This window comes from Oncorhynchus kisutch, unplaced genomic scaffold (genome assembly GCF_002021735.2).
Source record: "Oncorhynchus kisutch isolate 150728-3 unplaced genomic scaffold, Okis_V2 scaffold822, whole genome shotgun sequence".
Classification (NCBI taxonomy): domain Eukaryota; kingdom Metazoa; phylum Chordata; class Actinopteri; order Salmoniformes; family Salmonidae; genus Oncorhynchus; species Oncorhynchus kisutch.
In genome coordinates, this window is record NW_022262767.1 from 39582 (window position 1) to 66720 (window position 27139).

General features: G+C 46.2%; 1 protein-coding gene across 2 annotated transcripts in view; it reads right to left on the minus strand.

Annotated features, from left to right (window-relative positions):
- LOC109877980 (uveal autoantigen with coiled-coil domains and ankyrin repeats protein) overlaps positions 1-27139 on the minus strand; it is a 74324-nt gene that overhangs the window by 6352 nt on the left and 40833 nt on the right. For both annotated transcript variants that reach the window (XM_031816557.1, XM_031816556.1), the window contains exons 2-16: positions 25314-25444; positions 19352-19440; positions 17534-17598; positions 15032-15089; positions 12053-12123; positions 11798-11904; positions 8941-9122; positions 6802-6839; positions 5529-5570; positions 4315-4422; positions 4054-4086; positions 3725-3817; positions 3545-3575; positions 3386-3435; positions 173-2923 (exon numbers count right to left, since the gene is read on the minus strand). In XM_031816557.1, coding sequence (XP_031672417.1) covers positions 173-2923; positions 3386-3435; positions 3545-3575; positions 3725-3817; positions 4054-4086; positions 4315-4422; positions 5529-5570; positions 6802-6839; positions 8941-9122; positions 11798-11904; positions 12053-12123; positions 15032-15089; positions 17534-17598; positions 19352-19440; positions 25314-25444 — 3849 coding nt within the window. The remainder of the gene's footprint in view (positions 1-172; positions 2924-3385; positions 3436-3544; positions 3576-3724; positions 3818-4053; positions 4087-4314; positions 4423-5528; positions 5571-6801; positions 6840-8940; positions 9123-11797; positions 11905-12052; positions 12124-15031; positions 15090-17533; positions 17599-19351; positions 19441-25313; positions 25445-27139) is intronic.

The window sequence follows — 27139 nt, forward strand, 5'->3', positions numbered from 1 at the left end:
AGTAGCCACCCTTTACCTTGATGACCGCTTTTTTTCAATGTAGAAAATGGTAGAAATAAAGAAAAGCCCTTGAATGAGTCGGTGTGTCAACTTTTGGCTGGAACTGCACATTTATGTTGATTTTATTCATATTAAAAATGGCCGACAATTCAATGCAGAATATTTCTCCTACCTTTTTGTCTTTGACCTCGGTCTGCTCCGCCGACATCTGGATCCTCCTCTGAAACTCCCCGATGGTGCTGAGCGACTCCTCGTACCTCTCCTTCAGCTCCCGGATCTCCTTATCCATGGTGTTGCTCTTCTCCTGCAGGGTCTCAGTTTCCACCCTGGCCCTGGACTTGTCCTCTCTGGCCCTGCACTCGTCCTCCCTGGCCTGGGCCACCTCATGGTGGAGCACCTCGCACTGCTCCGCCAGCCCAGATAGCCTCTCCCCCAACGCCGCCGTCTCTTCCTGCAGACGCTGCTTCTCGGCCTTCAGCTGGCTCAACTGGTCCTCTCTTCCTCCGAGTTCGTCCAGGGCCTGGGTGGCCCGGAGCAGCTCTGACTGCAGGGCTGCCACGTTCTGGGCCCTCTGGGCGCTGGTCTCCTGCTCCTGGCGAAGGGAAGCGAGTAGCTGGGCCACCTGCCCCTCCAGGGCCTCCTTGGCCTGAGCATGCTGCTGCAGGAGGACGGCCTGGTCCCCGGAGCATCCCTGGAGCTCCTTCTCCAAGGCGCAGGCTCTCTGGGCCTCCCCACGCTGGGCCTCCCTGGCTTTCTGGCACTCGTCCTGGGCTTGGTGGATGGTGCCCCTCAGGGCTTGGTGCTCGGCCTCATAGTGTTCCAGCCGGGCCGACTCGGATTCCAGGCGCTGCTGCAGGCTCTGGATGTCAGTGTTACACAGGGCGTTCTGCTCCTCCAGCTCGGCCCTCTGCACAGTCACATCTTTGTACTGCTGCTCCAGGTCTACCAACCTCAGCGCCAGCTCCTCCATTTTACCCCTGTACTCATCTTCCACCTCCTTGTGCTTTTCACTGGCGACAAAGCCTGTCTCCATTCTCTGCTGCACAGACTCCATCTGCACTTTCAGTTTCTCTTTCTCCTGCTTGTGACGTTCCCCCTCCAACTTCTCCTGGTTGTACTTCTCTTGCATCTCCGAGAGCTTTCCTGTCAAGTCTTTCAGCTTGGTGTTGTAGGAGTTCTCCCTCTCCTCTATGGCAGTCAACGGAACAAACTTGGCCTGGATAGCTTCCTGGATGGTGTCTAGTTCTTTCTTCTGCGCCTCCATTTCTTGGTGAAGCTTTACTGTCCCATCTTGGGCAGACTGGTAGCTTGCCAACGCCTCTTTGGCACGATGCTCCGCCTCAACAACAGCATTGCTCAACTTAACCCTTACAGCTTCATGGTCTATAAGGCACACATAGTCATTTTCTATCATCACCTGAACATTCTCCAGCTTCTCTTTCAACTCTGCACTACCCTCTTTCACCTTCTGCAACTCTTCCTCACTTTCTTTGCTCTCCTTCTCCACTTTGGAGAGCTCAGCCTTGGCCTTCTCCAAAGCAGCACTCAGCTCCGAATTCACTTGCTCATGTTTCTCTCTGGACACGTACTCTCCATTTAGGCTCTGTTTCAGAGACTGGTTCTTGGCAGTGACCTGGGCCAGCTCCTTCTCTCTCTCTTCAAACCTCTTCTGGAGCACTTCCAGTTCCTTCACCAGTTCAGCGTTGCGAGCATTCAGGGCACCCACTTCGCTCCGGAACTTCTCAGAGGGCACGGTAGCGCTCTGTAGGCTGGTGACGCTCTCACACAGGGTGACCCTCTCCGTTTGTAGCCTCTGGATCTGCACCTCGGCCTGGCCATTCCTTTCTGCGGCCTCCACCAGCCTCTCCTCTAGCTCCTCCACAGCTCTCTCCAGGGCGCTCTTGGCCTCTTCATGGGCCTTGAGGGGGATGAAGTTGGCCTCCACCCTGCTGTTGAGCTCCTCCAGCTGCTCCTGGAGCATTTCCCGCTCCTCCTCGCTCTCCTCTACCTGGCGGATCAGTGCCTGGCTCTTGGCAGTTATGTCCGCCAGCCTCCTCTTCATGGAGGAACTCTGTTCCTCCAGGGTCGTCCTCATCCTCTCATGCTCCTGCAGGGGGACCGCCCCTGTCCCGGCCTGGGTTTGCTGGCTGTCCATTTCCCTGTGTAGCTCAGCCACCTCCTCCAGCACACGGTCATAGTCCTCCCGCAGCTCTGCCAGCTGACGCTCCTTCTCATCCACCGCATTGCTCAGCAGGTTCTTCATGTTGTCGAACTTCTCTGCCGGCACAACCTTCTCTCCCTGCCGTGCCCGGGTCTCCTTAATGAGGGCCTCCATGTCCAGCACAGCCTCTGCCAGCTCATCCCGCTCCTCCCGCAAGGCGGTCAGCTCCAGGCCCAGCCGCTCTGCCTCCACCGCCAGCTGGCCCTCGCTGCTCTTGTACTCTTCCAGGGCCTTCTCACTCTGCTTCAGGTGGTTACGCACGCGCCCCACCTCGGCCGAGGCGCCCTCGTACTTGGCCTTGACATCGTGGAGCTGGGCACGGAGCTCGTCGGCCGCCTGGCCTCCTAGGTGCTCCTTGACCGCCACCACGTGGGCCTGGAGCTGCTTGACCTTGGCTTCAGAGTCCAGCATCCTCTTCTGGACGTCCCCCAGTGCCTCCTCCAGCTCCTGGACCTGCCGGTCTGCCTGCCGTTGGATGGTCTCCCGGCTCTGGACCAGCTCTTGGCACTCCTGGCTTTTGCGGGCCAGTGCCGCCTGCAGGCGAAGAGCCTCTTCCTCGGCAGTCTGCTGCCGCCTCCTCACCGTCTCCAGCTCGCGCCGCAGGGCCTCCACCTCCTCGACTGGGTCCCAGCCCACGCTAGGACGTCCCGCAAGCTCCAGGGGACGGGACAGTGAGTGTGACAGACCGGACGACTGCAGCACCTACAGCAGGAACAAAAGTTTAATGTGTGTGGAATGATTGTGCAATTTACATACACTTCGCACACCTATTTCTCACTCACAGCAGTGTCAGTCCAATATTGGTTTTGCAATGAGAGCTGACTTAGTCAGTTCCACTATAGCGACACGAGAATACTGAGAAGATGTGAAGGCTACAATAGGATAAAAAAATATCAATTTAAAAGTTGAGCCCAAAATCAAAAAAATACCTGCAGTGGTTTAAGAGAATAAATCTCTCATTTGCTGGGGGGGGGCAAACAGCTGACAGGACGAAATGAGAATTCCGCCGTTTATTTGGCTGTCAGAGAGTTGATAAGCTCATGGTTGCTGACTGGACTAGAATACACAGCAGATATGGTCTGCGTGTTTTTCATACTTCATGACAGTTTCCTTGTCATTGCGGTCCATAATGCTCTAGAAAAAAAGCGAAGAAGTCAGGTTTACCTGCGCTGAATCCAGGCTGTGAGATTGTTTGACGAGGACATTGTCTTTTCCTGCCAGAACAAATACGGAGATGATTCAGAAGAGGTCTTTTTTCAATTCAGATCCTCTGATTGGATCTCTTATTCTCCGATATCTCACATTTAAAGAGAGCTCACTCACCTTTGATAACAGACTGGCCAGAGTAGTCCCCCTGAAAACACATAGAACATACAGTATGTTCACATTCAAGCACAACCTTAGACAACCTAAGCAAGAGCTCTTAGTATTATTATTATGTAAAACCCCATGATGATTTCATATGCTGTGTAGCAGGGTTGGCATTTGGCTGTGGTCCCTCACCATGTGGCTCCTGAGCTGAACCTTGACAGTCTCTGGGGCCCGAGCCCCCTCCTCCCTGTCCTTGGCACTCAGTAAGAGCTTCAGCTGTTCCCTCTAATTCAGCACAAACACAACGTGGAGCTTTAGAGCAGATCAACAGCCTAGCAACTTTAGTTGCATTTGAGGACAGTAACTTTCAGATGAATACAGCTATGGCCTGGTATCCAATCAAATCTTTCCACATTCTCACAAACACAAACAGGCATGCTAATTCAACTCTCTAATCTATAGGTAAAATGTTTCATTTTGTCTTCCCACCCCAAACAATTGAGTTATGTGGCTGTCCTTACCTCTTTATGGATGCATTCCACTGTATGTTTTTCCTGCACAGGATATAGAGGATTACAAGTTAAGTATCAGAGGGTTTGACAAATAACTCATTACCATATATAGTGCCTGTCACCGTCCAAGTTCTTATGTTTCTCTTGAAGCACAAACTGTGTTTGATTCCCCTCTCAGTGACTTTCCGTGTTAGTCAAGAAGTTGTCTACACACCTTTGTGTGTGTGTGTGTGTGTGTGTGTGTGTGTGTGTGTGTGTGTGTGTGTGTACCTGGCTGAGCTGCTGCTGCAGTAGTTTGACCTTGTCCATCAGAGTCCTCTGCTCCAGGTGAAACTTCCTCAGAGTCTCCTGCTGGCTCTCGTTCTGTCTCTCCAGGTCCTGACAAACATTAGAAGTCACAATCCATTTACAAGTCAAATCACACAAATCTCTAAGTAACCCTTCTCCAAGCCAGAGCAGCCCATAGGGCAGGATCCTATCAAATGTTTCTGTCGCATGAGTCAGCTTGAAGTACATGTACACCCCCTGGGCAGGATGCTAGTCTGTCACAGGGCCTTAACGCGTCAGCATCCCTCTGTTCGGCTGGCTCCTAGCTGAACTCGGCAACCCCAACCCAACGAGAGTTGCTTGCATACTCCCTTAAAAGACATTCGCTTTAAAAATGAGAAAAACGCAGCAATCGTACTGTTTGTTCATTTTGAGATGCCGTAGCCAGAATACACTACCTGAAGATACCTGAAGAAATTCATTTTGACGTTTTTGCAGAGAAGCTCATAGTCGTGGAAATGTAACATCTAACTAAGATGTTTGGTGCAATATTTCTCAATGAAAAATTGGGCATGAAAACGAATAGTCTCTCATTGAAGAACCCCTACTGTTGACCAATCTCCGACGAAGGGGTGTAGACCTTGGCTCCGAACTTGGCTTGCCTCTAGAAAACATTGTGTGCCCGAACAGCCGAAAAAACCCTCACCGGAGTCCAAAACTAACAAAAAAAACGGCACAAAATATAAAATATGTACAAACTCTTCCCGAATTGTTTCAGTTGGGAAGCATACGGACGCCTTTACCCCCAATCCATCTTCTTATTGCTGAGTGCCAAGCACAGCGGCATCAGGTCCCTTTTTAGAGTCTTTGGTATGACTTGACCTGGGATCAAACCCCCAACATTCCAATCTCAGGGCAGACAGTAACCGCTGAGTTGAAAACATCTATAGATCTGTTTAATTAGATCCAACAGTAAATATACATTCACTAGTACCTTCAATTATCCTGGACATTGTAGAATCATGTCACGCTGATGCTCAGGCCAGCCTATATATTCCCCTATATACTGCTGGGTACATCTTGCTTAATGTCCTCATACATTCAGACCGGGTAATTACATCCCTGTCCATCACAAAGGACTACGAGGTCAAACTCAATGTAGCTGGCCTATCAAATTCAATATTGAACGTATGCAGAAAAAAAACTATTGTACTCACCCTCACGTTGGCTTCGGCCTGTTCAGTCATCTCCACTGAGTGCTGTGGAGACACAGGTTATCATTTAGCCATGATCGACGGGGGGGGGGGGGGGGGGCTGATGGCTAGTGGTAGCAGGGTAAGAGATTTCCTTATATACAGTTTCTCTGGTGGCAGTGACATTGATGAATGAACTACGATTATCCATCTCGTCACTAGGTGGCAGTAATGTCCAACTGAATGTCGGAGTGTGAGTCACTTGGCCTCCACAGGAAACAGTGTAAAACATGACAACTCACTGTTTACCGCATGGTAATACACCATTAAGCAAACAGCTTCAACACAACAGTGATTTTGTAAAAACACTTGTGACCGTCTCTATTCAAGATTAAATCAATGAGTGTGATCAGATTCAATATTAAATCAATGAGTGGCGAATGTGATCAGATTCAATATTAAATCAATGAGTGGTGAATGTGGTCAGATTCAATATTAAATCAATGAGTGGCGAATGTGATCAGATTCAATATTAAATCAATGAGTGGTGAATGTGGTCAGATTCAATATTAAATCAATGAGTGGCGAATGTGATCAGATTCAATATTAAATCAATGAGTGGTGAATGTGGTCAGATTCAATATTAAATCAATGAGTGGCGAATGTGATCAGATTCAATATTAAATCAATGAGTGGTGAATGTGGTCAGATTCAATATTAAATCAATGAGTGGCGAATGTGGTCAGATTCAATATTAAATCAATGAGTGGCGAATGTGGTCAGATTCAATATTAAATCAATGAGTGGTGAATGTGGTCAGATTCAATATTAAATCAATGAGTGGTGAATGTGGTCAGATTCAATAGAGCAGAAACTGAACTTATGCGGTATTGTTGGGATCGGCTTGTTCAGACCTCACAGATACCGTCTATCGCTCCATGTATACAGAACACATGACCCAGGAAGTGCCTTGACGAGGAAGCGATAACAGAATCGATAATAAAAACCCATCCTATTTGCTTGATGGGGCTCACGTCAAACCTTTGGTAAGCCTATGAGCCGGCTCACCTTTTCAACAATGGATTCACCCAGAGGAAATAACAGTAGAAATGTCAAGTGATTACTATACAGCTCAACAATAACAACTACAGTCTAATCAACAGCTCAGAGGGCAACATAGCAGGAGAGGCATTGCCCTAGGATCTAGGAGATATTGTCTGTGGGGATGTGTGTTGTTTTAAATCTGATCTGAAATCAGTATGAAGGTTGGCAATTAAAGTGAGCAATGCGATGTTACCTGTCGCTTTTTCTGCTCCATTTTGGCAGCTTCTTTTGCTGTGGATACAATGAGAAACAATTAAAGGGTCCGTTTACACACGTCAGAGCAGCCCGTCACTCATGTCGTTGATGATTTAAATCTATACAATGTGTTTTGTCATCACCAAGTCTTCAGGAGACTGAAGAGAGAAGTTGAAATGAAGTGATACAAGGACAGTACTTTCACACGGGCACAAACATTTTATCCAACAAAAAAAAGCAACTACGCCACAGTAATGATGATTAAAGGCTTGATGAGAAACCAATCTCAAATGAGCACTGAGTGTGAAAACAAACAACAGGTGTGGGAGAAATCCCATGAAGCCATCTAAAGCCGCCTCCCACAAACCAAGGACATCAATTTGCCACAACAAGATAATTGTTAAGTAGGGTAAATGACTGATGGTGCACCAGATACTAGGAGAAAAGGCAATTCTAGTTTCTGACAAATGTAGACTAAAGTGCTAAAGAGTAGAATTTGATTAGATGCAATTTACCTAGGGTTCTAGTGGAGTGGGCCCCTTTACCTAAGGTTCTAGTTGTGGGCCCCTTTACCTAGGGTTCTAGTTGAGTGGGCCCTTTACCTAGGGTTCTAGTGGAGTGGGCCCCTTTACCTAGGGTTCTAGTTGAGTGGGGCCCCTTTACCTAGGGTTCTAGTTGAGTGGGGTTCTAGTGGAGTGGGGCCCCTTTACCTAGGGTTCTAGTTGAGTGGGCCCTTTACCTAGGGTTCTAGTTGAGTGGGCCCTTTACCTAGGGTTCTAGTTGAGTGGGGCCCTTTACCTAGGGTTCTAGTGGAGTGGGGCCCCTTTACCTAGGGTTCTAATTGAGTGGGCCCTTTACCTAGGGTTCTAGTGGAGTGGGCCCTTTACCTAGGGTTCTAGTGGAGTGGGCCCCTTTACCTAGGGTTCTAGTTGAGTGGGGCCCCTTTACCTAGGGTTCTAGTTGAGTGGGGTTCTAGTGGAGTGGGCCCCTTTACCTAGGGTTCTAGTTGAGTGGGCCCTTTACCTAGGGTACTAGTTGAGTGGGGCCCCTTTACCTAGGGTTCTAGTTGAGTGGGCCCTCTCCCTAGGGTTCTAGTTGAGTGGGCCCTCTCCCTAGGGTTCTAGTTGAGTGGGCCCTTTACCTAGGGTTCTAGTTGAGTGGGGCCCTTTACCTAGGGTTCTAGTGGAGTGGGGCCCCTTTACCTAGGGTTCTAGTTGAGTGGGGTTCTAGTGGAGTGGGCCCCTTTACCTAGGGTTCTAGTTGAGTGGGCCCCTTTACCTAGGGTTCTAGTTGAGTGGGCCTTTTTTAATTTTACCTTTATTTAACTAGGCAAGTCAGTTAAGAACAAATTCTTATTTTCAATGACGGCCTAGGAACTTTGATAAATGCATGGCTCTATACACAAAGTTCACATGAAGGGGATCTGTTGGGGACATTTTATGTACTCTATTTCACATAGCCTTGATAAAAACCCACATTAAAACACTCTGCAAAGCCACATGCCGCGCTGAATGAACAACCTTAAATTCCCTCTGAAAGAAGAAAGCTGACACACTTGAACTCAGGTTACCTTCCTTAAAAGCACAATCCTTTTTTTCACCTTTGCTGCAAATTTCCCCCAGTCCATTTCATTCTGTTAATAACTTTACTTTCTCTGCAGCGTGACTTTTTAACCCAGTGTTTTCAATAGACATGTTATTTTTTACTTTTTCCTTGCTCTCATTTTGATCTTCTGGTTGAATGGGTGTTTTCAGCAGTCTCCTGTGGTTTCTGTATTTCTGAGGCACCGGCGGAGTTACAGCTTACACTGCAGATAGAAACATCTCAGAACCTCTTCATTCTGGGCTATCTGCTCCTGTCTCCCCCCTACTGAGGCTAAGAAAACATCGAGTTCTCATTTGAAAGACACAGAAAAACATCAAAACCTCCCTCTCCCTGCCAGACATGGACGATGATTATAGTATTTGAAGTCGATGAAACTCGTTTCACAGTTTTGAACATCGCTGAAGGTTTAAACAGGAAAATGAAATGTGGCCTTTTGTCCACAGGGCAGCCCTCACACAGGGTGAAAAACACATCTACAGGAGTACCTAGGGCATAGGTCATAGGTCAAATCGGGACACAGCCGTGCTCTGACCTTTGGTGACGTTGTCGAGGTAGGTCTTGAAAAGGCTGACCAGCTCCTGGTTCTTGCTGAGGCGGGCGTAGTGGAAACAGTCGTGGCCAAAGCTGTCCACGGCCGTCACGTCGGCGCCGCTCTTCAGAAGGACCTCCACCGCGTCCTTACAGCCATACTCACAGCCCAGGGTCAGAGCGGTCCTGGAAACACACACACACAGATATATGAATAATTGAATTGCCTCCATAATGAAATGTATTGAAGAGTAGGCTACAAAGCAAAGTCTATAGAGGCCAGACCGATGCATCACTGACACATCAATACACACTGTAAGTGAACCCCATCAATACACACTGCAAGTGAACCCCATCAATACACACTAAGTGAACCCCATCAATACACACTGTAACTGAACCCCATCAATACACACTGTAACTGAACCCCATCAACACACACTGTAACTGAACCCCATCAATACACACTAACTGAACCCCATCAATACACACTGTAACTGAACCCCATCAATACACACTGTAACTGAACCCCATCAATACACACTGTAACTGAACCCCATCAATACACATTGCAAGTGAACCCCATCAATACACACTGTAAGTGAACCCCATCAATACACACTGTACGTGAACCCCATCAATACACACTGTAAGTGAACCCCATCAATACACACTGTAAGTGAACCCCATCAATACACACTGTAAGTGAACCCCATCAATACACACTGTAAGTGAACCCCATCAATACACACTAAGTGAACCCCATCAATACACACTGTAAGTGAACCCCATCAATACACACTGTAACTGAACCCCATCAATACACTGTAACTGAACCCCATCAATACACACTGTAAGTGAACCCCATCAATACACACTAAGTGAACCCCATCAATACACACTAAGTGAACCCGATCAATACACACTAAGTGAACCCCATCAATACACACTAAGTGAACCCCATCAATACACACTGTAAGTGAACCCCATCAATACACACTGACTGAACCCCATCAATACACACTGTAACTGAACCCCATCAATACACACTGTAAGTGAACCCCATCAATACACACTGTAAGTGAACCCCATCAATACACACTGTAAGTGAACCCCATCAATACACACTGTAAGTGAACCCCATCAATACACACTGTAACTGAACCCCATCAATACACTGTAACTGAACCCCATCAATACACACTGTAAGTGAACCCCATCAATACACACTAAGTGAACCCCATCAATACACACTAAGTGAACCCCATCAATACACACTAAGTGAACCCGATCAATACACACTAAGTGAACCCCATCAATACACACTAAGTGAACCCCATCAATACACACTGTAAGTGAACCCCATCAATACACACTGTAAGTGAACCCCATCAATACACACTGTAAGTGAACCCCATCAATACACTGACTGAACCCCATCAATACACACTGTAAGTGAACCCCATCAATACACACTGTAAGTGAACCCCATCAATACACACTGTAAGTGAACCCCATCAATACACACTGTAAGTGAACCCCATCAATACACACTGACTGAACCCCATCAATACACACTGTAACTGAACCCCATCAATACACACTGTAACTGAACCCCATCAATACACACTGTAACTGAACCCCATCAATACACACTGTAACTGAACCCCATCAATACACACTGTAACTGAACCCCATCAATACACACTGACTGAACCCCATCAATACACTGTAACTGAACCCCATCAATAAACACTGTAAGTGAACCCCATCAATAAACACTGTAAGTGAACCCCATCAATACACTGTAACTGAACCCCATCAATACACTGTAACTGAACCCCATCAATAAACACTGTAACTGAACCCCATCAATAAACACTGTAAGTGAACCCCATCAATAAACACTGTAACTGAACCCCATCAATACACTGTAACTGAACCCCATCAATACACTGTAACTGAACCCCATCAATACACTGTAACTGAACCCCATCAATACACTGTAACTGAACCCCATCAATAAACACTGTAAGTGAACCCCATCAATAAACACTGTAAGTGAACCCCATCAATAAACACTGTAAGTGAACCCCATCAATAAACACTGTAACTGAACCCCATCAATACACTGTAACTGAACCCCATCAATACACTGTAACTGAACCCCATCAATACACACTGTAAGTGAACCCCATCAATACACACTGTAACTGAACCCCATCAATACACTGTAAGTGAACCCCATCAATACACACTGTAACTGAACCCCATCAATACACTGTAACTGAACCCCATCAATACACACTGTAACTGAACCCCATCAATACACTGTAACTGAACCCCATCAATACACTGTAACTGAACCCCATCAATACACTGTAACTGAACCCCATCAATACACACTGTATCTGAACCCCATCAATACACTAACTGAACCCCATCAATACACTGTAACTGAACCCCATCAATACACACTGTATCTGAACCCCATCAATACACACTGTATCTGAACCCCATCAATACACACTGTAAGTGAACCCCATCAATACACACTGTAACTGAACCCCATCAATACACTGTAAGTGAACCCCATCAATACACACTGTAACTGAACCCCATCAATACACTGTAACTGAACCCCATCAATACACTGTAACTGAACCCCATCAATACACTGTAACTGAACCCCATCAATACACTGTAACTGAACCCCATCAATACACTGTAACTGAACCCCATCAATACACTGTAACTGAACCCCATCAATACACTGTAAGTGAATAACAAGTGAAGATTTGAATACATGTCATTTAGTAGCTAGCTGTGATGCTTTGTGGACCCTGGGTGGACCAGCTTACTTGTTCTGTTTGTCACGGATGGCGATGTCGGCCCCTCGCTCCAACAGCAGCCGGCAGATGTGTGGATGGCACATCTGGGTAGCCAGCACCAGAGGAGTCCGCCCATCCTGCAGTACACACACACACACACACACACACACAGAGAGAACAGAGCTAGTGATTCACGGCTGTGATGATTATCTCATTACTACAGTAGTCCGTTAAGGATAAATGTAGAGCAGCATAGGTGTGAATGAATTGGACAACAATACTCACAAAATCACTTGCGTTTACAGAGGCCCCGCTGTCACACAGTAGTTTGACGCTAGAGGAGCAGCCTGCCATCACTTGGACACACAAATAAACCATTATTTCACGTCAGCAAGCACACGGACAGCAGTGCCTTCATCATTCCAGGTTCTTGCCATCAAAATGATGAGCACAGAGCTCAGTACGGGACTGGTATAGTAATGAGCACAGAGCTCAGTACGGGACTGGTATAGTAATGAGCACAGAGCTCAGTACGGGACTGGTATAGTAATGAGCACAGAGCTCAGTACGGGACTGGTATAGTAATGAGCACAGAGCTCAGTACGGGACTGGTATAGTAATGAGCACAGAGCTCAGTACGGGACTGGTATAGTAATGAGCACAGAGCTCAGTACGGGACTGGTATAGTAATGAGCACAGAGCTCAGTACGGGACTGGTATAGTAATGAGCACAGAGCTCAGTACGGGACTGGTATAGTAATGAGCACAGAGCTCAGTACGGGACTGGTATAGTAATGAGCACAGAGCTCAGTACGGGACTGGTATAGTAATGAGCACAGAGCTCAGTACGGGACTGGTATAGTAATGAGCACAGAGCTCAGTACGGGACTGGTATAGTAATGAGCACAGAGCTCAGTACGGGACTGGTATAGTAATGAGCACAGAGCTCAGTACGGGACTGGTATAGTAATGAGCACAGAGCTCAGTACGGGACTGGTATAGTAATGAGCACAGAGCTCAGTACGGGACTGGTATAGTAATGAACACAGAGCTCAGTACGGGACTGGTATAGTAATGAGCACAGAGCTCAGTACGGGACTGGTATAGTAATGAACACAGAGCTCAGTACGGGACTGGTATAGTAATGAGCACAGAGCTCAGTACGGGACTGGTATAGTAATGAGCATAGAGCTCAGTACGGGACTGGTATAGTAATGAACACAGAGCTCAGTACGGGACTGGTATAGTAATGAGCACAGAGCTCAGTACGGGACTGGTATAGTAATGAGCACAGAGCTCAGTACGGGACTGGTATAGTAATGAGCACAGAGCTCAGTACGGGACTGGTATAGTAATGAACACAGAGCTCAGTACGGGACTGGTATAGTAATGAGCACAGAGCTCAGTACGGGACTGGTATAGTAATGAACACAGAGCTCAGTACGGGACTGGTATAGTAATGAGCACAGAGCTCAGTACGGGACTGGTATAGTAATGAGCACAGAGCTCAGTACGGGACTGGTATAGTAATGAGCACAGAGCTCAGTACGGGACTGGTATAGTAATGAGCACAGAGCTCAGTACGGGACTGGTATAGTAATGAACACAGAGCTCAGTACGGGACTGGTATAGTAATGAACACAGAGCTCAGTACGGGACTGGTATAGTAATGAACACAGAGCTCAGTACGGGACTGGTATAGTAATGAACACAGATCTCAGTACGGGACTGGTATAGTAATGAACACAGAGCTCAGTACGGGACTGGTATAGTAATGAACACAGAGCTCAGTACGGGACTGGTATAGTAATGAACACAGAGCTCAGTACAGGACTGGTATAGTAATGAACACAGAGCTCAGTACGGGACTGGTATAGTAATGAGAAATGAATCCTGTGCAGCAGGCATTCACCCTGGCACGTTTACATCTCGCATGCAGAGGTACGGTAAGGATAAACATGTGGCAACAGGTGAATCTATATGTGATTCCAATGTACTGGAGGTTGTTGTTGTACAGCACTACAAAGAGACAGAATGGGGTGTTTGTGTTCATATTTGCCTTAAAGGACTTTGTTCAGCTCATATTGAGCTCCTGTAGTATTGACAGGTCATTTCTATATCAGAGCAAATAATCTCTTCAAGCATCGGAAGTGGAGAACATTCAAGAAAATCTGATCATATTACTGAAGAGCAGACGTGTTAATCTATCGTGTTCCTATCAATCTATCAGGATACTATCATTCTATCAGAATTGTATCAATCTATCATGTTCCTATCAATATATCAGGATACTATCATTCTATCGTGTTCCTATCATTATATCATGTTCCTATCATTCTATCAGGATTGTATCATTCTATCATGTTCCTATCAATCTACCAGGATACTATCATTCTATCATGTTCCTATCATTATATCATGTTCCTATCAATCTATCGGGATACTATCATTCTATCATGTTCCTATCATTCTATCATGTTCCTATCATTCTATCATGTTCCTATCATTCTATCATGTTCCTATCATTCTATCATGTTCCTATCATTCTATCAGAATTGTATCAATCTATCATGTTCCTATCAATCTATCAGGATACTATCATTCGATCATGTTCCTATCATTATATCATGTTCCTATCATTCTATCAGGATTGTATCATTCTATCAATATATCATGTTCCTATCAATCTATCAGGATACTATCATTCTATCAATCTATCATGTTCCTATCAATCTATCATGTCCCTATCAAACTATTATGTTCCTAGCAATCCATCAGGATCCCATCATGCTCCTATCAATCTATCAGGATCCTATCATTCCATCATGTTCCTATCAATCTATCAGGATCCTATCATTCCATCATGTTCCTATCAATGTATCAGGATTATGTCAGGATTCTATTATTCTATCATGTTCCGATCATTCCATCATGTTCCTATCATTCTATCAATCTATCATATTCCTATCAATCTACCAAGAACCTATCATGTTCCTATCAATCTCTCAGGAACCTATCAATCTATCAGGAACCTATCAATCTATCAGGAACCTGTCATGATAGTATGTGAAGTGAATGTCGTACAGTGTAATACTGCATTGGGTCATCAATCGTCAATTCAAAGCACATCTATGTACCGACATCTGTCTGCCAGTGTTCATTAGGATCTCTTGGGCAGCTCATTACACCAGATTAGAGAAAGTAGAGAAGTAAAAGGCATCTACTGTAATGACAGAGGAGAGGAGGATCCAAACTGTTTCTCACCAGCGTCGTGTAGAGCGGTCCTTCCCTGCAAGTCCACATTCCCCACAGGACAGTTGTGCTGCAAAACCACACAAATAATCCTCAAATGTAATACGCCTCTTAAATACCTGAGCCACTCACCCTGACAAAACTCTTCTTACATTTCTGCTTGCATCTCTCAAAAGAACACTCTGTGGGAGCAATCCATTAGGTCTATTAATATACAACAGGATGGCAACATTCAGGGGAGAAATGTTTTGGTATAGCTTTTCTATACAACGAGTCATTTCAATCCCGTCCGAGTCCCGACTTTGAGGATGGCATCAAAGTGACAGAATCTTCCTGGCATCTGCATCTCCAATTGGATGAGTCTCTGCAGCAGAGTCACGTAAGGCTATCAACATAGTGTTCACTGTGATATCATCTCACACAGACATAGACAGTCAGTCAGACAGAGGCTGATAATAATGCTGTAGCATTGACAGCCAAGAGAGCTGTTTAAGGCTCAATGCCAACAGCAGGCCTTTAAGGTCTCCTAGCTCAGGCCTTCTCAGGGCCCACTAGAAAAACCCTGCTCTCTCTAGCAACAAGGTCCCAAAACGAGTAGCCAGGTCAGATAACAGGTACGGGAGGGGTTGGGGGGCATGGAATTCTACACCTCTAGTGGGGGTCGGGGGGCAAGTAGGATTTTCCCCTCGGCCCGGGAGTTGGGTTGCTATGTCAAGCGCGATGACGGCATGGTTTGCGAGAGGGCAGCCTTGTCAACACGACCAACACCACCGCTGGTAAGCTGCCATTCCTTTCAGGGGGGCGGCACTTAATGTGGCCGGTGGCTTGTTTGAACACGGGGCCTTATTGTAAACACATAAATTAATAGCAACTCAACAGACTGCTACTGTTGCCCTATCAGGGGCTACTGTTGCCATATTATCAGGGGCTATGCCAAACAAAAACAGCGTTCTTCAACAACCATTCAGCCTACAATTGCACAATTTAGTCATTGTAAACAGATCAAATATATTTCAAACATGTTTCAATATCACTGCAGCTGATGTCTGGCGAGTAAAACCAACAAAAATTTTATTCCTCAAAGAACTGAGAGAGAAGTATTGGTAATGCACCTTGAACATTATGGACCGGTTTCCAAGACATGTATAGTACACCACATGGCCAAAAGTATGTGGACACCTGCTCATCAAACATCTCATTCCAAATCATGGGCATTAATATGGTGTTTTGCTGCTATAATAGCCTCCACTCTTCTGGGAAGGCTTTCCACTAGATGCCGGAACATTGCTGTGGGCATTGGTTCCATTCAGCCACAAGAGCATTAGTGAGGTTGAGCACAGATTTTGGGCAATTAGGCCTGGCTCCCAGTCAGCATTCCAATTCATCCCAAAGGTGTTTGATGGGGTTGAGGTCAGGGCTCTGTGCAGGCCAGTAAAGTTATTCCACACCGATCGACTAAACATTTCTGTATGGACCTTACTTGTACACAGGGGCATTATCATGCTGAAACTTCCCAAAATGTTGCTACAAAGTTGGAAGCACAGAGTTATCTAGAATGTCTTTGTGTGCTGTAGCGTTAAGATTTCCCTTCACTGGAACTAAGGGGACTAGCCCAAACCATGAATAACAGTCCCAGACCATTATTTATCCTCCACCCTCTCCACCAGTTGTCACTATGCATTCAGGCAGGTAGCGTTCTCTCTTGGCATCCACCAAACCTAGATTATGTCCGCCGGACTGACAGATGGTGAAGTGTGATTCATCACTCCAGAGAACGTGTTTCCACTGCTCCAGAGTCCAATGGCGGCGAGCTTTACACCACTCCAGCTGACGCTTGGCATTGCGTGTGCGTGCGGCTGCTCGGCCATGGAAACCCATTTCATGAAGTTCCCGAAAAACAGTTATTGTGCCGACATTGCTTCCAGAGGCAGCTTGGAACTTGGTAGGGAGTCCGAGGACAGGTGATTTTTAGGCGATGTGTGCTTCAGCACTCGACAGTCCTTCTGTGAGCTTGTGTTGCCTACCACTTCGCAGCTGAGCTGTTGTTGATCTTAGATTTTTCCACTTCACAATAACAGCAGTTACAATTGACCAAGGCAGCTCTAGCAAAGCAGAAATATGATAAACTAACTTGTGGAAAGGTGGCATCCTATGACGATACCACGATGAAATTCAAATAGCTCAAAGAACTCTTCAAATACGGGAAACTATTGCCAATGTTTGTCTATGGAGATTGCATGACTACGCACTCTATTTTATACACCTGTCAGCAACGGTGTGGCCGAAATAGCTGAATCCACTCATTTGAAAGGGTGTCCACATACTTTTAGTAATTTTGGTAATTTTGGTATTTTAGTCCCGGACTAGATTTAATCTGAAACCACCCCTGACACCTGGCAACTAATCCCCAAAAGTACATGTTGCGGCACATTTTGGTCAGATATCCGTTTCATGATGCACAGATAACACAGGTAAGTTCATGTGAATGGAGGCCGTTGTTTTAAGTGACTGTACCTGCAATAGCTTCTGCACACAAAGCGACTGGCCATTTCTGGAAGCTAGATGAAGGGCGTTTTTACCTGTAAGAAAACAAGTCAGGAGATCAGCAACACACTAAATCAATATCTTCCATAATCTACACTGAACAAAAATATAAACGCAACATGTCATGTGTTGGTCCCATGTTTCATGAGGTGAAATAAAACATCCCAGAAATGTTCCATACGCACAAAAATATTATTTCTCTCAAATGATTTGCACAAATTTGGTTATATCCCTCTTAGTGAGCATTTCTCCTTTGCCAAAATAATCCATCCACCTGGCAGATGTGGCATATCAAGAAGCTGAATTAACAGCATGATCATTACACAGGTGTACCTTGTGCTGGGGACAATAAAGGGCCACTAACATGTGCAGTTTTGTCACACAATGTCACAGATGTCTCATGTTTTGAGGCAGTGTACAATTAGTATGCTGACTGCAGGAATGTCCATCAGAACGGTTGCCAGATAATTGACATCGTTTTAGATAATTATGCAGTACGTCCAATTGGCCTCACAACCGCAGACCACGTGTATGGCATTGTGCGGGCCAGCGGTTTGCTGATATCAACATTGTGAACAGAGTGCCCCATGGTGGCAGTGGAGTTCTGGTATGGACGGGTATAAACTACAGACAACGAACACAATTGCATTTTATCAATGGCAATTTGAAAGGACAAAAATACCGTGATGAGATCCTGAGATATCTGTCACTAATAGATGCATATCTGTATTCCCAGTCAAGTGAAATCCATAGATTAGGGCCTAATTAATTTATTTAAATGGACTGATTTCCTCATATGAACTGTAACTCAGTAAAATCAATGAAATTGTTGCATGTTGCCTTTATATTTTTGTTCAGTATATTTGTGTTCTGGCAGAGGCTGTCTTAAATCGACATCCGCGTCCCTTAGAAAGATTTCACCAAAGATGGGCTTGGTGGAAACGCTCTCCTATGGACTGTTCTGTAGCGCACCATGCATAGGTGCTTGCAATGCCAGGGTTATGGGGGAGCAGTACAAAAATGTATTTACTCACTACTGTAAGTCTCTCTGGATAAGAGCATCTGCTAAATGACTAACATGTAAGTCTCTCTGGATAAGAGCATCTGCTAAATGACTAACATGTAAGTCTCTCTGGATAAGAGCATCTGCTAAATGACTAACATGTAAGTCTCTCTGGATAAGAGCATCTGCTAAATGACTAACATGTAAGTCTCTCTGGATAAGAGCATCTGCTAAATGACTAACATGTAAGTCTCTCTGGAAAAGAGAGTCTACTAAATGACAAACATGTAAGTCTCTCTGGATAAGAGCATCTGCTAAATGACTAACATGTAAGTCTTTCTGGATAAGAGTGTCTGCTAAATGACTAACATGTAAGTCTCTCTGGATAAGAGTGTCTGCTAAATGACTAACATGTAAGTCTCTCTGGATAAGAGCGTCTGCTAAATGACTAACATGTGAGTCTCTCTGGATAAGAGCGTCTGCTAAATGACTAACATGTTAGTCTCTCTGGATAAGAGCGTCTGCTAAATGACTAACATGTTAGTCTCTCTGGATAAGAGCGTCTGCTAAATGACTAACATGTAAGTCTCTCTGGATAAGAGCATCTGCTAAATGACTAACATGTAAGTCTCTGGATAAGAGCATCTGCTAAATGACTAACATGTAAGTCTCTCTGGATAAGAGCGTCTGCTAAATGACTAACATGTAAGTCTCTCTGGATAAGAGTGTCTGCTAAATGACTAACATGTAAATGTATAACCATGAACTTCATGTCTTTCTCTCACCGGTGGCATCGGTGGCCGTGAGGTCAACGCTGTGGCCCAGGATGAGATTGAGACAGTCCAGGTGGCCCCTGGTTGCAGAGAGGTGGAACCTGCGTTGAGAGATGGAGAGAGCGTGTGAAGGGAGGGAAAGCGCAGTAGGTCGGGGGTACGAGCAGGTTTGGAGACGCTTGGAGAAGGGTGAAGTGAAAGAGTGTTTTATGGAGCCAGAGAAAAGAACTCTGTAAATTGATGCTGGCTAACCCTATCGGCTAGATCAGCATTCTGGGTGCAGAAACCTTAGACCCGTAAAAACTATGAGGCAGCAGGACGACAAGTTCTTGAAGAGCATTTTCACATTAGACACAAAATGGGATCCAACAACCCATAAGGGATTGTTAAGGCAGCGAAGCTATCAAATACCCGTCATGATCATCATCGCGAAAAGGATAATATCTACACTACTGCAAACATGACTAACACTGTTTAGCGTATAATCCCTGGCCCTCTATTCTCCCGTTTAATCCCTGGCCCTCTATTCTCCCGTTTAATCCCTGGCCCTCTATTCTCCCGTTTAATCCCTGGCCCTCTATTCTCCCGTTTAATCCCTGGCCCTCTATTCTCCCGTTTAATCCCTGGCCCTCTATTCTCCCGTTTTTATCCCTGGCCCTCTATTCTCCCGTTTAATCCCTGGCCCTCTATTCTCCCGTTTAATCCCTGGCCCTCTATTCTCCCGTTTAATCCCTGGCCCTCTAATCTCCCGTTTAATCCCTGGCCCTCTTTTCTCCTGTTAAATCCCTGATCCTCTTTTCTCCCTGATCCTCTATTCTCCCGTTTCCCCTCCCTTTTAAGGTCCTCCATCTTTGTCACTTAAATCTTCAACAAATATCCCCCTTAACATCCCTGGGTTTGTTTGAACAACCTAAACCCTGGATTAGTTGGTCACTTGTTAGCCACTCTTAACACATCGACCGTGTCCCTCTTCCTGACCCACATCCATCAGTTTCCCCAGCCATGCCCCGGCCCCACACATACAGGAAAAACATCTGTTTGTAAACCAATACGCCTCACAGCCCGCAACTTGTTTATGCATTAACCTTGAAGGATCCTCCAAGGAGACAGGCGTCCTGACACCTCGTCTCAGGCGCCGTTATTAAAAGCTGCGTTGATGGCGCTTGAGAAACTCAGTCTGCAGCCGGAGACCTTGAACCCGGGGCCTGTAAGCCATATATATGCCTGCAGCGCTGTGGATAACCGGTGACACGCCAACTAAGCACAACATTAGTCTTGTTGGACAAATGGATTCAGGAATCTGTTTGAATAACTAAACTGTTGCCATGTCACAACAATGCTATTGGGATCTAGAAGGGATGCTTTGGGAGGGCGGCGTTTTGTTCTTTGAGAATCAGAAGCTTCAGTATGTACTGCATGGTGAAAAGAGGTTTCAGTATGTACTGCATGGCGAGAAGAGGTTTCAGTATGTACTGCATGGTGAGAAGAGGTTTCAGTATGTACTGCATGGTGAGAAGAGGTTTCAGTATGCACTGCATAGCGAGAAGAGGTTTCAGTATGCACTGCATAGCGAGAAGAGGTTTCAGTATGTACTGCATGGCGAAAAGAGGTTTCAGTATGCACTGCATGGTGAAAAGAGGTTTCAGTATGCACTGCATGGTGAGAAGAGGTTTTAGTATGCGCTGTATGGTGAGAAGAGGTTTCGGTATGCACTGCATGGTGAGAAGAGGTTTCAGTATGCACTGCATGGTGAGAAGAGGTTTCAGTATGTACTGTATGGTTGTTTTGCATTAGGTGGACGTGTGAGATGTGATAAATGCCAAAAATAACTTTGTATAAACTTTATAATCGTCTGAACTTGCAAAAGTAGATGATAGAATGGCTGTAACACAGTTCCACATGGTCATAGCCTCTATTGCCTACTGTATACACTGACTTGCACTTTGACTTGCAGGACCACTGCTTGTGTAACTGGCCTTCTAGAACTCTCCTCTGAATGCTGCTCAAGTAAAACAGGGCTTCGATTGTATCAATCCTCCTCACATTAAGCAGTGAGTATAATGACCTATTCAAACCCATCTGGGATCCTGGGATTGTTCAAAGTATAACTGACAGGCTGACATTTTCTGTATGTGGACTGGAGGAGGAGGGTGAAGGAGGTCAAGACGAAAATAACTGCAGACTTAAACATAATGACATGAAAGGTGCCAAGTGCCAAACTTGTCTGATGGGAGAAATGGCACAGGAAATCAAATAATAGAAACTCACAAAAGCACAGAAGAAGAAGATGTCGTTTTAATGGAGGCTCTGAGCTTTAATTTGACCTGCGGTGGCTTTTTGTTTAGATTGATAGAATGACAGGTCTCGCTCTCTTTCTACCACTCCTTTTAGCTGTCCCTCTCTCACTCTTTCACTATCCCTTTGTCCAGAGTAATTATGCGGATTTAGATTTGATCTGAGAGAAAACGGCCCGTCTGTGTGTGTGTGTGTGTGTGTGTGTGTGTGTGTGTGTGTGTGTGTGTGTGTGTGGGGGGGGGGGGGGGGGGAGACATTAACTCAGTGTGAGACACCAAACACCGGGTCATTAACGAGATCACAGACATGTCATTTCATCTTGGCACCAGATGGCTCCTTAAGTGTCTTTCAGCTCCGTCCGTCCAGTCTACACAGGATATGGAGGCTGTGTTTATCCCGAGACGGACAGAGTAGAGAGGATCATGTGGGCTGGTATAGGACCCGTTTCTATATCCATTCCTGCACATTTTAGTTTTAGCACAGCTGATTTAATGAGGCCTAATCAAGGTGTAGGTGATTAGGTGACTAGTTGAAATCAGTTGTGTTAGCGCTGGGCTAGAACAAACGCACACACCATGAGACCGTTCAGGAATGGATTGAGAAACACTGCCCAATGGCATAAAAAAACTACAGAAATCAATATCCCCAGCTCCATACAATCAAGGAACCACCACTCACTGAACTCCAGCTGGAGCTGAGGCCCTTCCCTCTGCGCTAACACTTAATCAGCTATCACAAGTGCAAATGACTGGGAGCAGTAGTTAACGCTAGCCCGCCTCACCAGGGGCAGTAGTTAACGCTAGGCTAGCCCGCCTCATCAGGGGCAGTAGTTAACGCTGGGCTAGCCCGCCTCATCAGGGGCAGTAGTTAACGCTAGGCTAGCCCGCCTCACCAGGTGCAGTAGCTAAGGCTAGGCTAGCCCGCTTCATCAGGGGCAGTAGTTAACGCTAGGCTAGCCCGCCTCACCAGGGGCAGTAGTTAAAGCTAGGCTAGCCCGCCTCATCAGGGGCAGTAGTTAACGCTAGGCTAGCCCGCCTCATCGGGGGCAGTAGTTAACGCTAGGCTAGCCCACTTCATCAGGGGCAGTAGTTAACTCTAGGCTAGCCCGCCGCATCAGGGGCAGTAGTTAACGCTAGGCTAGCCCGTCTCACCAGGGGCAGTAGCTAAGGCTAGGCTAGCCCACTTCATCAGGGGCAGTAGTTAAGGCTAGGCTAGCCTACATCATGAGCGTGTGCAATGTGGAGATACAGCCACACTATTTGTTCAGCTGTGGATCTCTGCACTCGTTAGAGGTGATATCATTAGATCAACACTGGGGAGCCTAATCCAGGAAACTAAATTACACATCAGGGATTATAAAAACACACTAAATTAAAGATGAGGGATTATACCCAGTAATTAATCCTCCCCATGGGGCAGAACAGGCAGACCATGATTACTGTCCAGCATCGTCCTCCAGTGGCTTTGAGGTCTGTCTGGAGACAGAAGTGATCACACACAAGGATGGTATGTTGTGTGGCCCAGTTCATATATTATGACGTTATTAGGGTTAAGAGTTGCAGGTTCGAACCCCCGAGCTGACTAAGAGCGTCTGTTAAATGACTAAAATGTAAATGTTATGTATGGCCCAGGTTATATATTAGGATGTTATGTATGGCCCAGGTTATACATTAGGATGTTATGTATGGGCCAGGTTATATAGTAGGATGCTATGTATGGCCCAGGTTATACATTAGGATGTTATGTATGGCCCAGGTTATACATTAGGATGTTATGTATGGCCCAGGTTATACATTAGGATGTTATGTATGGCCCAGGTTATACATTAGGATGTTATGTATGGCCCAGGTTATATATAGGGATGCTATGTATGGCCCAGGTTATATATTAGGATGTTATGTATGGCCCAGGTTATACATTAGGATGTTATGTATGGCCCAGGTTATACATTAGGATGTTATGCGTGGCCCAGGTTATATATTAGGATGTTATGTATGGGCCAGGTTATACATTAGGATGTTATGCATGGCCCAGGTTATACATTAGAACTAAAGCTAAGCTGAATCAACAGATGGTTGTGACCAGTGAGCTGGGGTTTCCTTATTCTCCAGTTTATGTGATGGACGCAGTTTGACACAGAACTGGTTCTGTTCTCGCCACGGTTGTCTTTAAGCCAACAACATTGAAGGTGACCAGTGAGCATCGTGTGTCAGGACAGTGCTTAGTACAACAAGCTCCAGTTCCTCGCTGTAATGCAGGGTGGCGTCTTCCACGCCAGCCAGACGCACTTGATTTAGCCCTGAGAAATTCCAGCACCTTATTATGAGACAAGCCCTTCTCTCCTTGGTGTGTGCGCGTGCGCAAGTGAATGTGTGTACGTGTGCAAGTGTGTGTGCTCGCACGAGTGTGTATGTGTGCACGAGTGTGTATGTGTGCACGAGTGTGTATGTGTGCACGAGTGTGTCACAGACACTGGTGTGGGAGAATTTCATACACTACTGAAAATACTCAGCCCCACAGCTTCTGAAATGTCCAGTTCTCTCCATCGAGGTCGCAACAAAGCCGGGGCTCAAAACGAACCTGAAGCATGGATCAGAGACAGGCGACTACTTCACATAGCTGGAATTAAGCCGAGGGGGACTAGCTACCTAAAACACCAGCGTTGGAATCTGGTTACATTTATGTCAGGCAGGAAAACAATTCTGACTTAACAGCTTTTATATAGACCTTCCAGTGGTGGATGGGTGACATTCTTAGAGGACACATAACCGATCCAATATTGCCGGTGGTGAGCCATCCAAAAAGAACTATTCTAAAAAAGGTCCCAGCATTTTAAATCCTAAAATACTGGCCATCCCGACTTCATCCACCCACCATTCTAGATAAAATACTAGTTTACTCTTGACAACCTGACCCTTGAATTACAGCATGTTCCCCAACTGTCATTGTGTATCATAAACATCAACTGTGGCTCAAATCTGTTTGCTCTGAGTCACTTCCTGGCCAGAGTGACAGCCGCTCCAGGCCAGTAAGATCAAGCAGTGTGTGACATACAGTTTACCACAGAGTTCTCTGAACTCTCTACTGGCACAGTCGACTGGATGTGTGTGTATCTAGCTATACAGAGGGGAGACTTGGTGTTTGAATGTGGCTTCACAAGCCTCTCCAACATGGGGACTGGCATGGAGGACAACTGATATCTATGATCTCAGAACAGGGTGGGAGAGGGGTGAGAAGGGAGACGTGAGAGAGGGGGGTGGGGAGGCGAGCGGCGAGAGGCGAGCAGTGAGAGGGGAGCGGAGAGAGGGGAGAGGAGAGGCGAGCGGCGAGAGGAGAGAGGCCAGCATCTGACCATATGCTGAATAACATTATCTAGTACTACAACAGTTCTCAGCTCTGTTTTCAACTGTTAGAAGTTAATAAGTGAACCAGACAAGTATGTTGGCATTCCTAGCAGTTTGAAGGAGACTAGTGCTATTTACTATGCTTGGAATGAGAGACCGTTTGCATTGCCAGACATGTCGCGCTATTGGTTGAGACAACTTATTGTGTGGGATAGTGTAGTGCTTACTGGTCCATATGTTCCTGTGGGACTGTGTGTGTCTGTAGACTTCTGTATACACGTGTATGCATGTGTTCATGCATGGATGCAGTGTTTGTGTGAGCACACGTTACTCACGCGGATCGTCCCTCCATGTCCAGCTTAGTGGGGATGATGCCCTTCTTGCTGAGCACGGCCGCCACCTTGTCCACCTCGCCCCGTTCCACCGCCTTCATCAGCCGGTCGTCATACTTGTTCCAGTCTGTGTTCTGGGAGAGAGAGAGGGCACAACGTCAACACAACACAGATACCTCGCCTTTACAACATACGGGTCAGGGAAACTTGTCATAATTCAAGGAGTCTGGACAGATCAACATTTCAAACATAACTTTTAGAATTCCCAGAGGGACTATAGACTGGATTGAGGTTAGCCTCAATGATTTATGCCAAGATAGTGCAGTTCCATTCTGAAGCAAAGCATTTCTGAGAGTGCCTGGACACAGAGCATGGGAACGGCTAGTTCTTCTGCAAGAAAGGACCCCTCTTGGACAGAACACAGGCACTGGAGTAGAGGGATCCAAGAAAACAGAAAGCTGTGGCTAAAGCCTGCATAGAGACCGAGAAAGGACAGTTCTCTGCCTGTTCCTGGATACAACAACACGTAAACACACATCACAAAGGAATTTGTAAAAATAAATAAATAAATAACCCCACCAAACTGCAACAGGACGCTGTGTCTGTGCGCTCACTCAACTCACACTGGCTGGCAAAGATATATATATTGCAGATAGATGATAGGCCTATTTTGCATTCAATTTGTCTCCCTCCAACATTAAGCGTCAACATGTACCTAATACATATTAGTATTATCAGAATGCAAGTTCAAAACTAAAAACGTAAAGAATGGAACTTGATAACGAGTTAAAACAGGCCACTGTGCCTCTGGGTTGATGAAGGAATTCTCCTGGGGAATGTAGGGCAGATTCACAGAGTTCCTTTAGGTTTGTGAGAGAAGAAGAAGCTGTAAGTCACAGCTCACTCCTTCCTGCTGTTTCAACACCATGCTTACTCAGTATTCAGGAACCACAGTGGCTAGGTCCTAACCCAGCCCCAGTAGCTAGGTCCTAGCCCAGCCCCAGTAGCTAGGTCCTAACCCAGCCCCAGTAGCTAGGTCCTAACCCAGCCCCAGTAGCTAGGTCCTAACCCAGCCCCAGTAGCTAGGTCCTAACCCAGCCCCAGTAGCTAGGTCCTAACCCAGCCCCAGTAGCTAGGTCCTAACCCAACGCCAGTAGCTAGGTCCTAATCCAACGCCAGTAGCTAGGTCCTAACCCAACCCCAGTAGCTAGGTCCTAACCCAACCACAGTAGCTAGGTCCTAACACAACCCCAGTAGCTAGGTCCTAACACAACCCCAGTAGCTAGGTCCCACCCCAACCACAGTAGCTAAGTCCTAACCCAACCACAGTAGCTTGGTCCTAACCCAACCACAGTAGCTAGGTTCCAACCCAACCACAGTAGCTAGGTCCCAACCCAACCACAGTAGCTAGGTCCCAACCCAACCACAGTAGCTAGGTCCCAACCCAACCACAGTAGCTAGGTCCCAACCCAAAACCAGTAGCTAGGTCCCAACCCAAAACCAGTAGCTAGGTCCTAACCCAACCCCAGTAGCTAGGTCCTAACCCAACCACAGTAGTTAGGTCCTAACCCAACCACAGTAGTTAGGTCCTAACCCAACCACAGTAGTTAGGTCCTAACCCAACCACAGTAGTTAGGTCCTAACCCAACCACAGTAGTTAGGTCCTAAGCCAACCACAGTAGTTAGGTCCTAAGCCAACCACAGTAGTTAGGTCCTAACCCAACCACAGTAGTTAGGTCCTAAGCCAACCACAGTAGTTAGGTCCTAAGCCAACCACAGTAGTTAGGTCCTAACCCAACCACAGTAGTTAGGTCCTAAGCCAACCACAG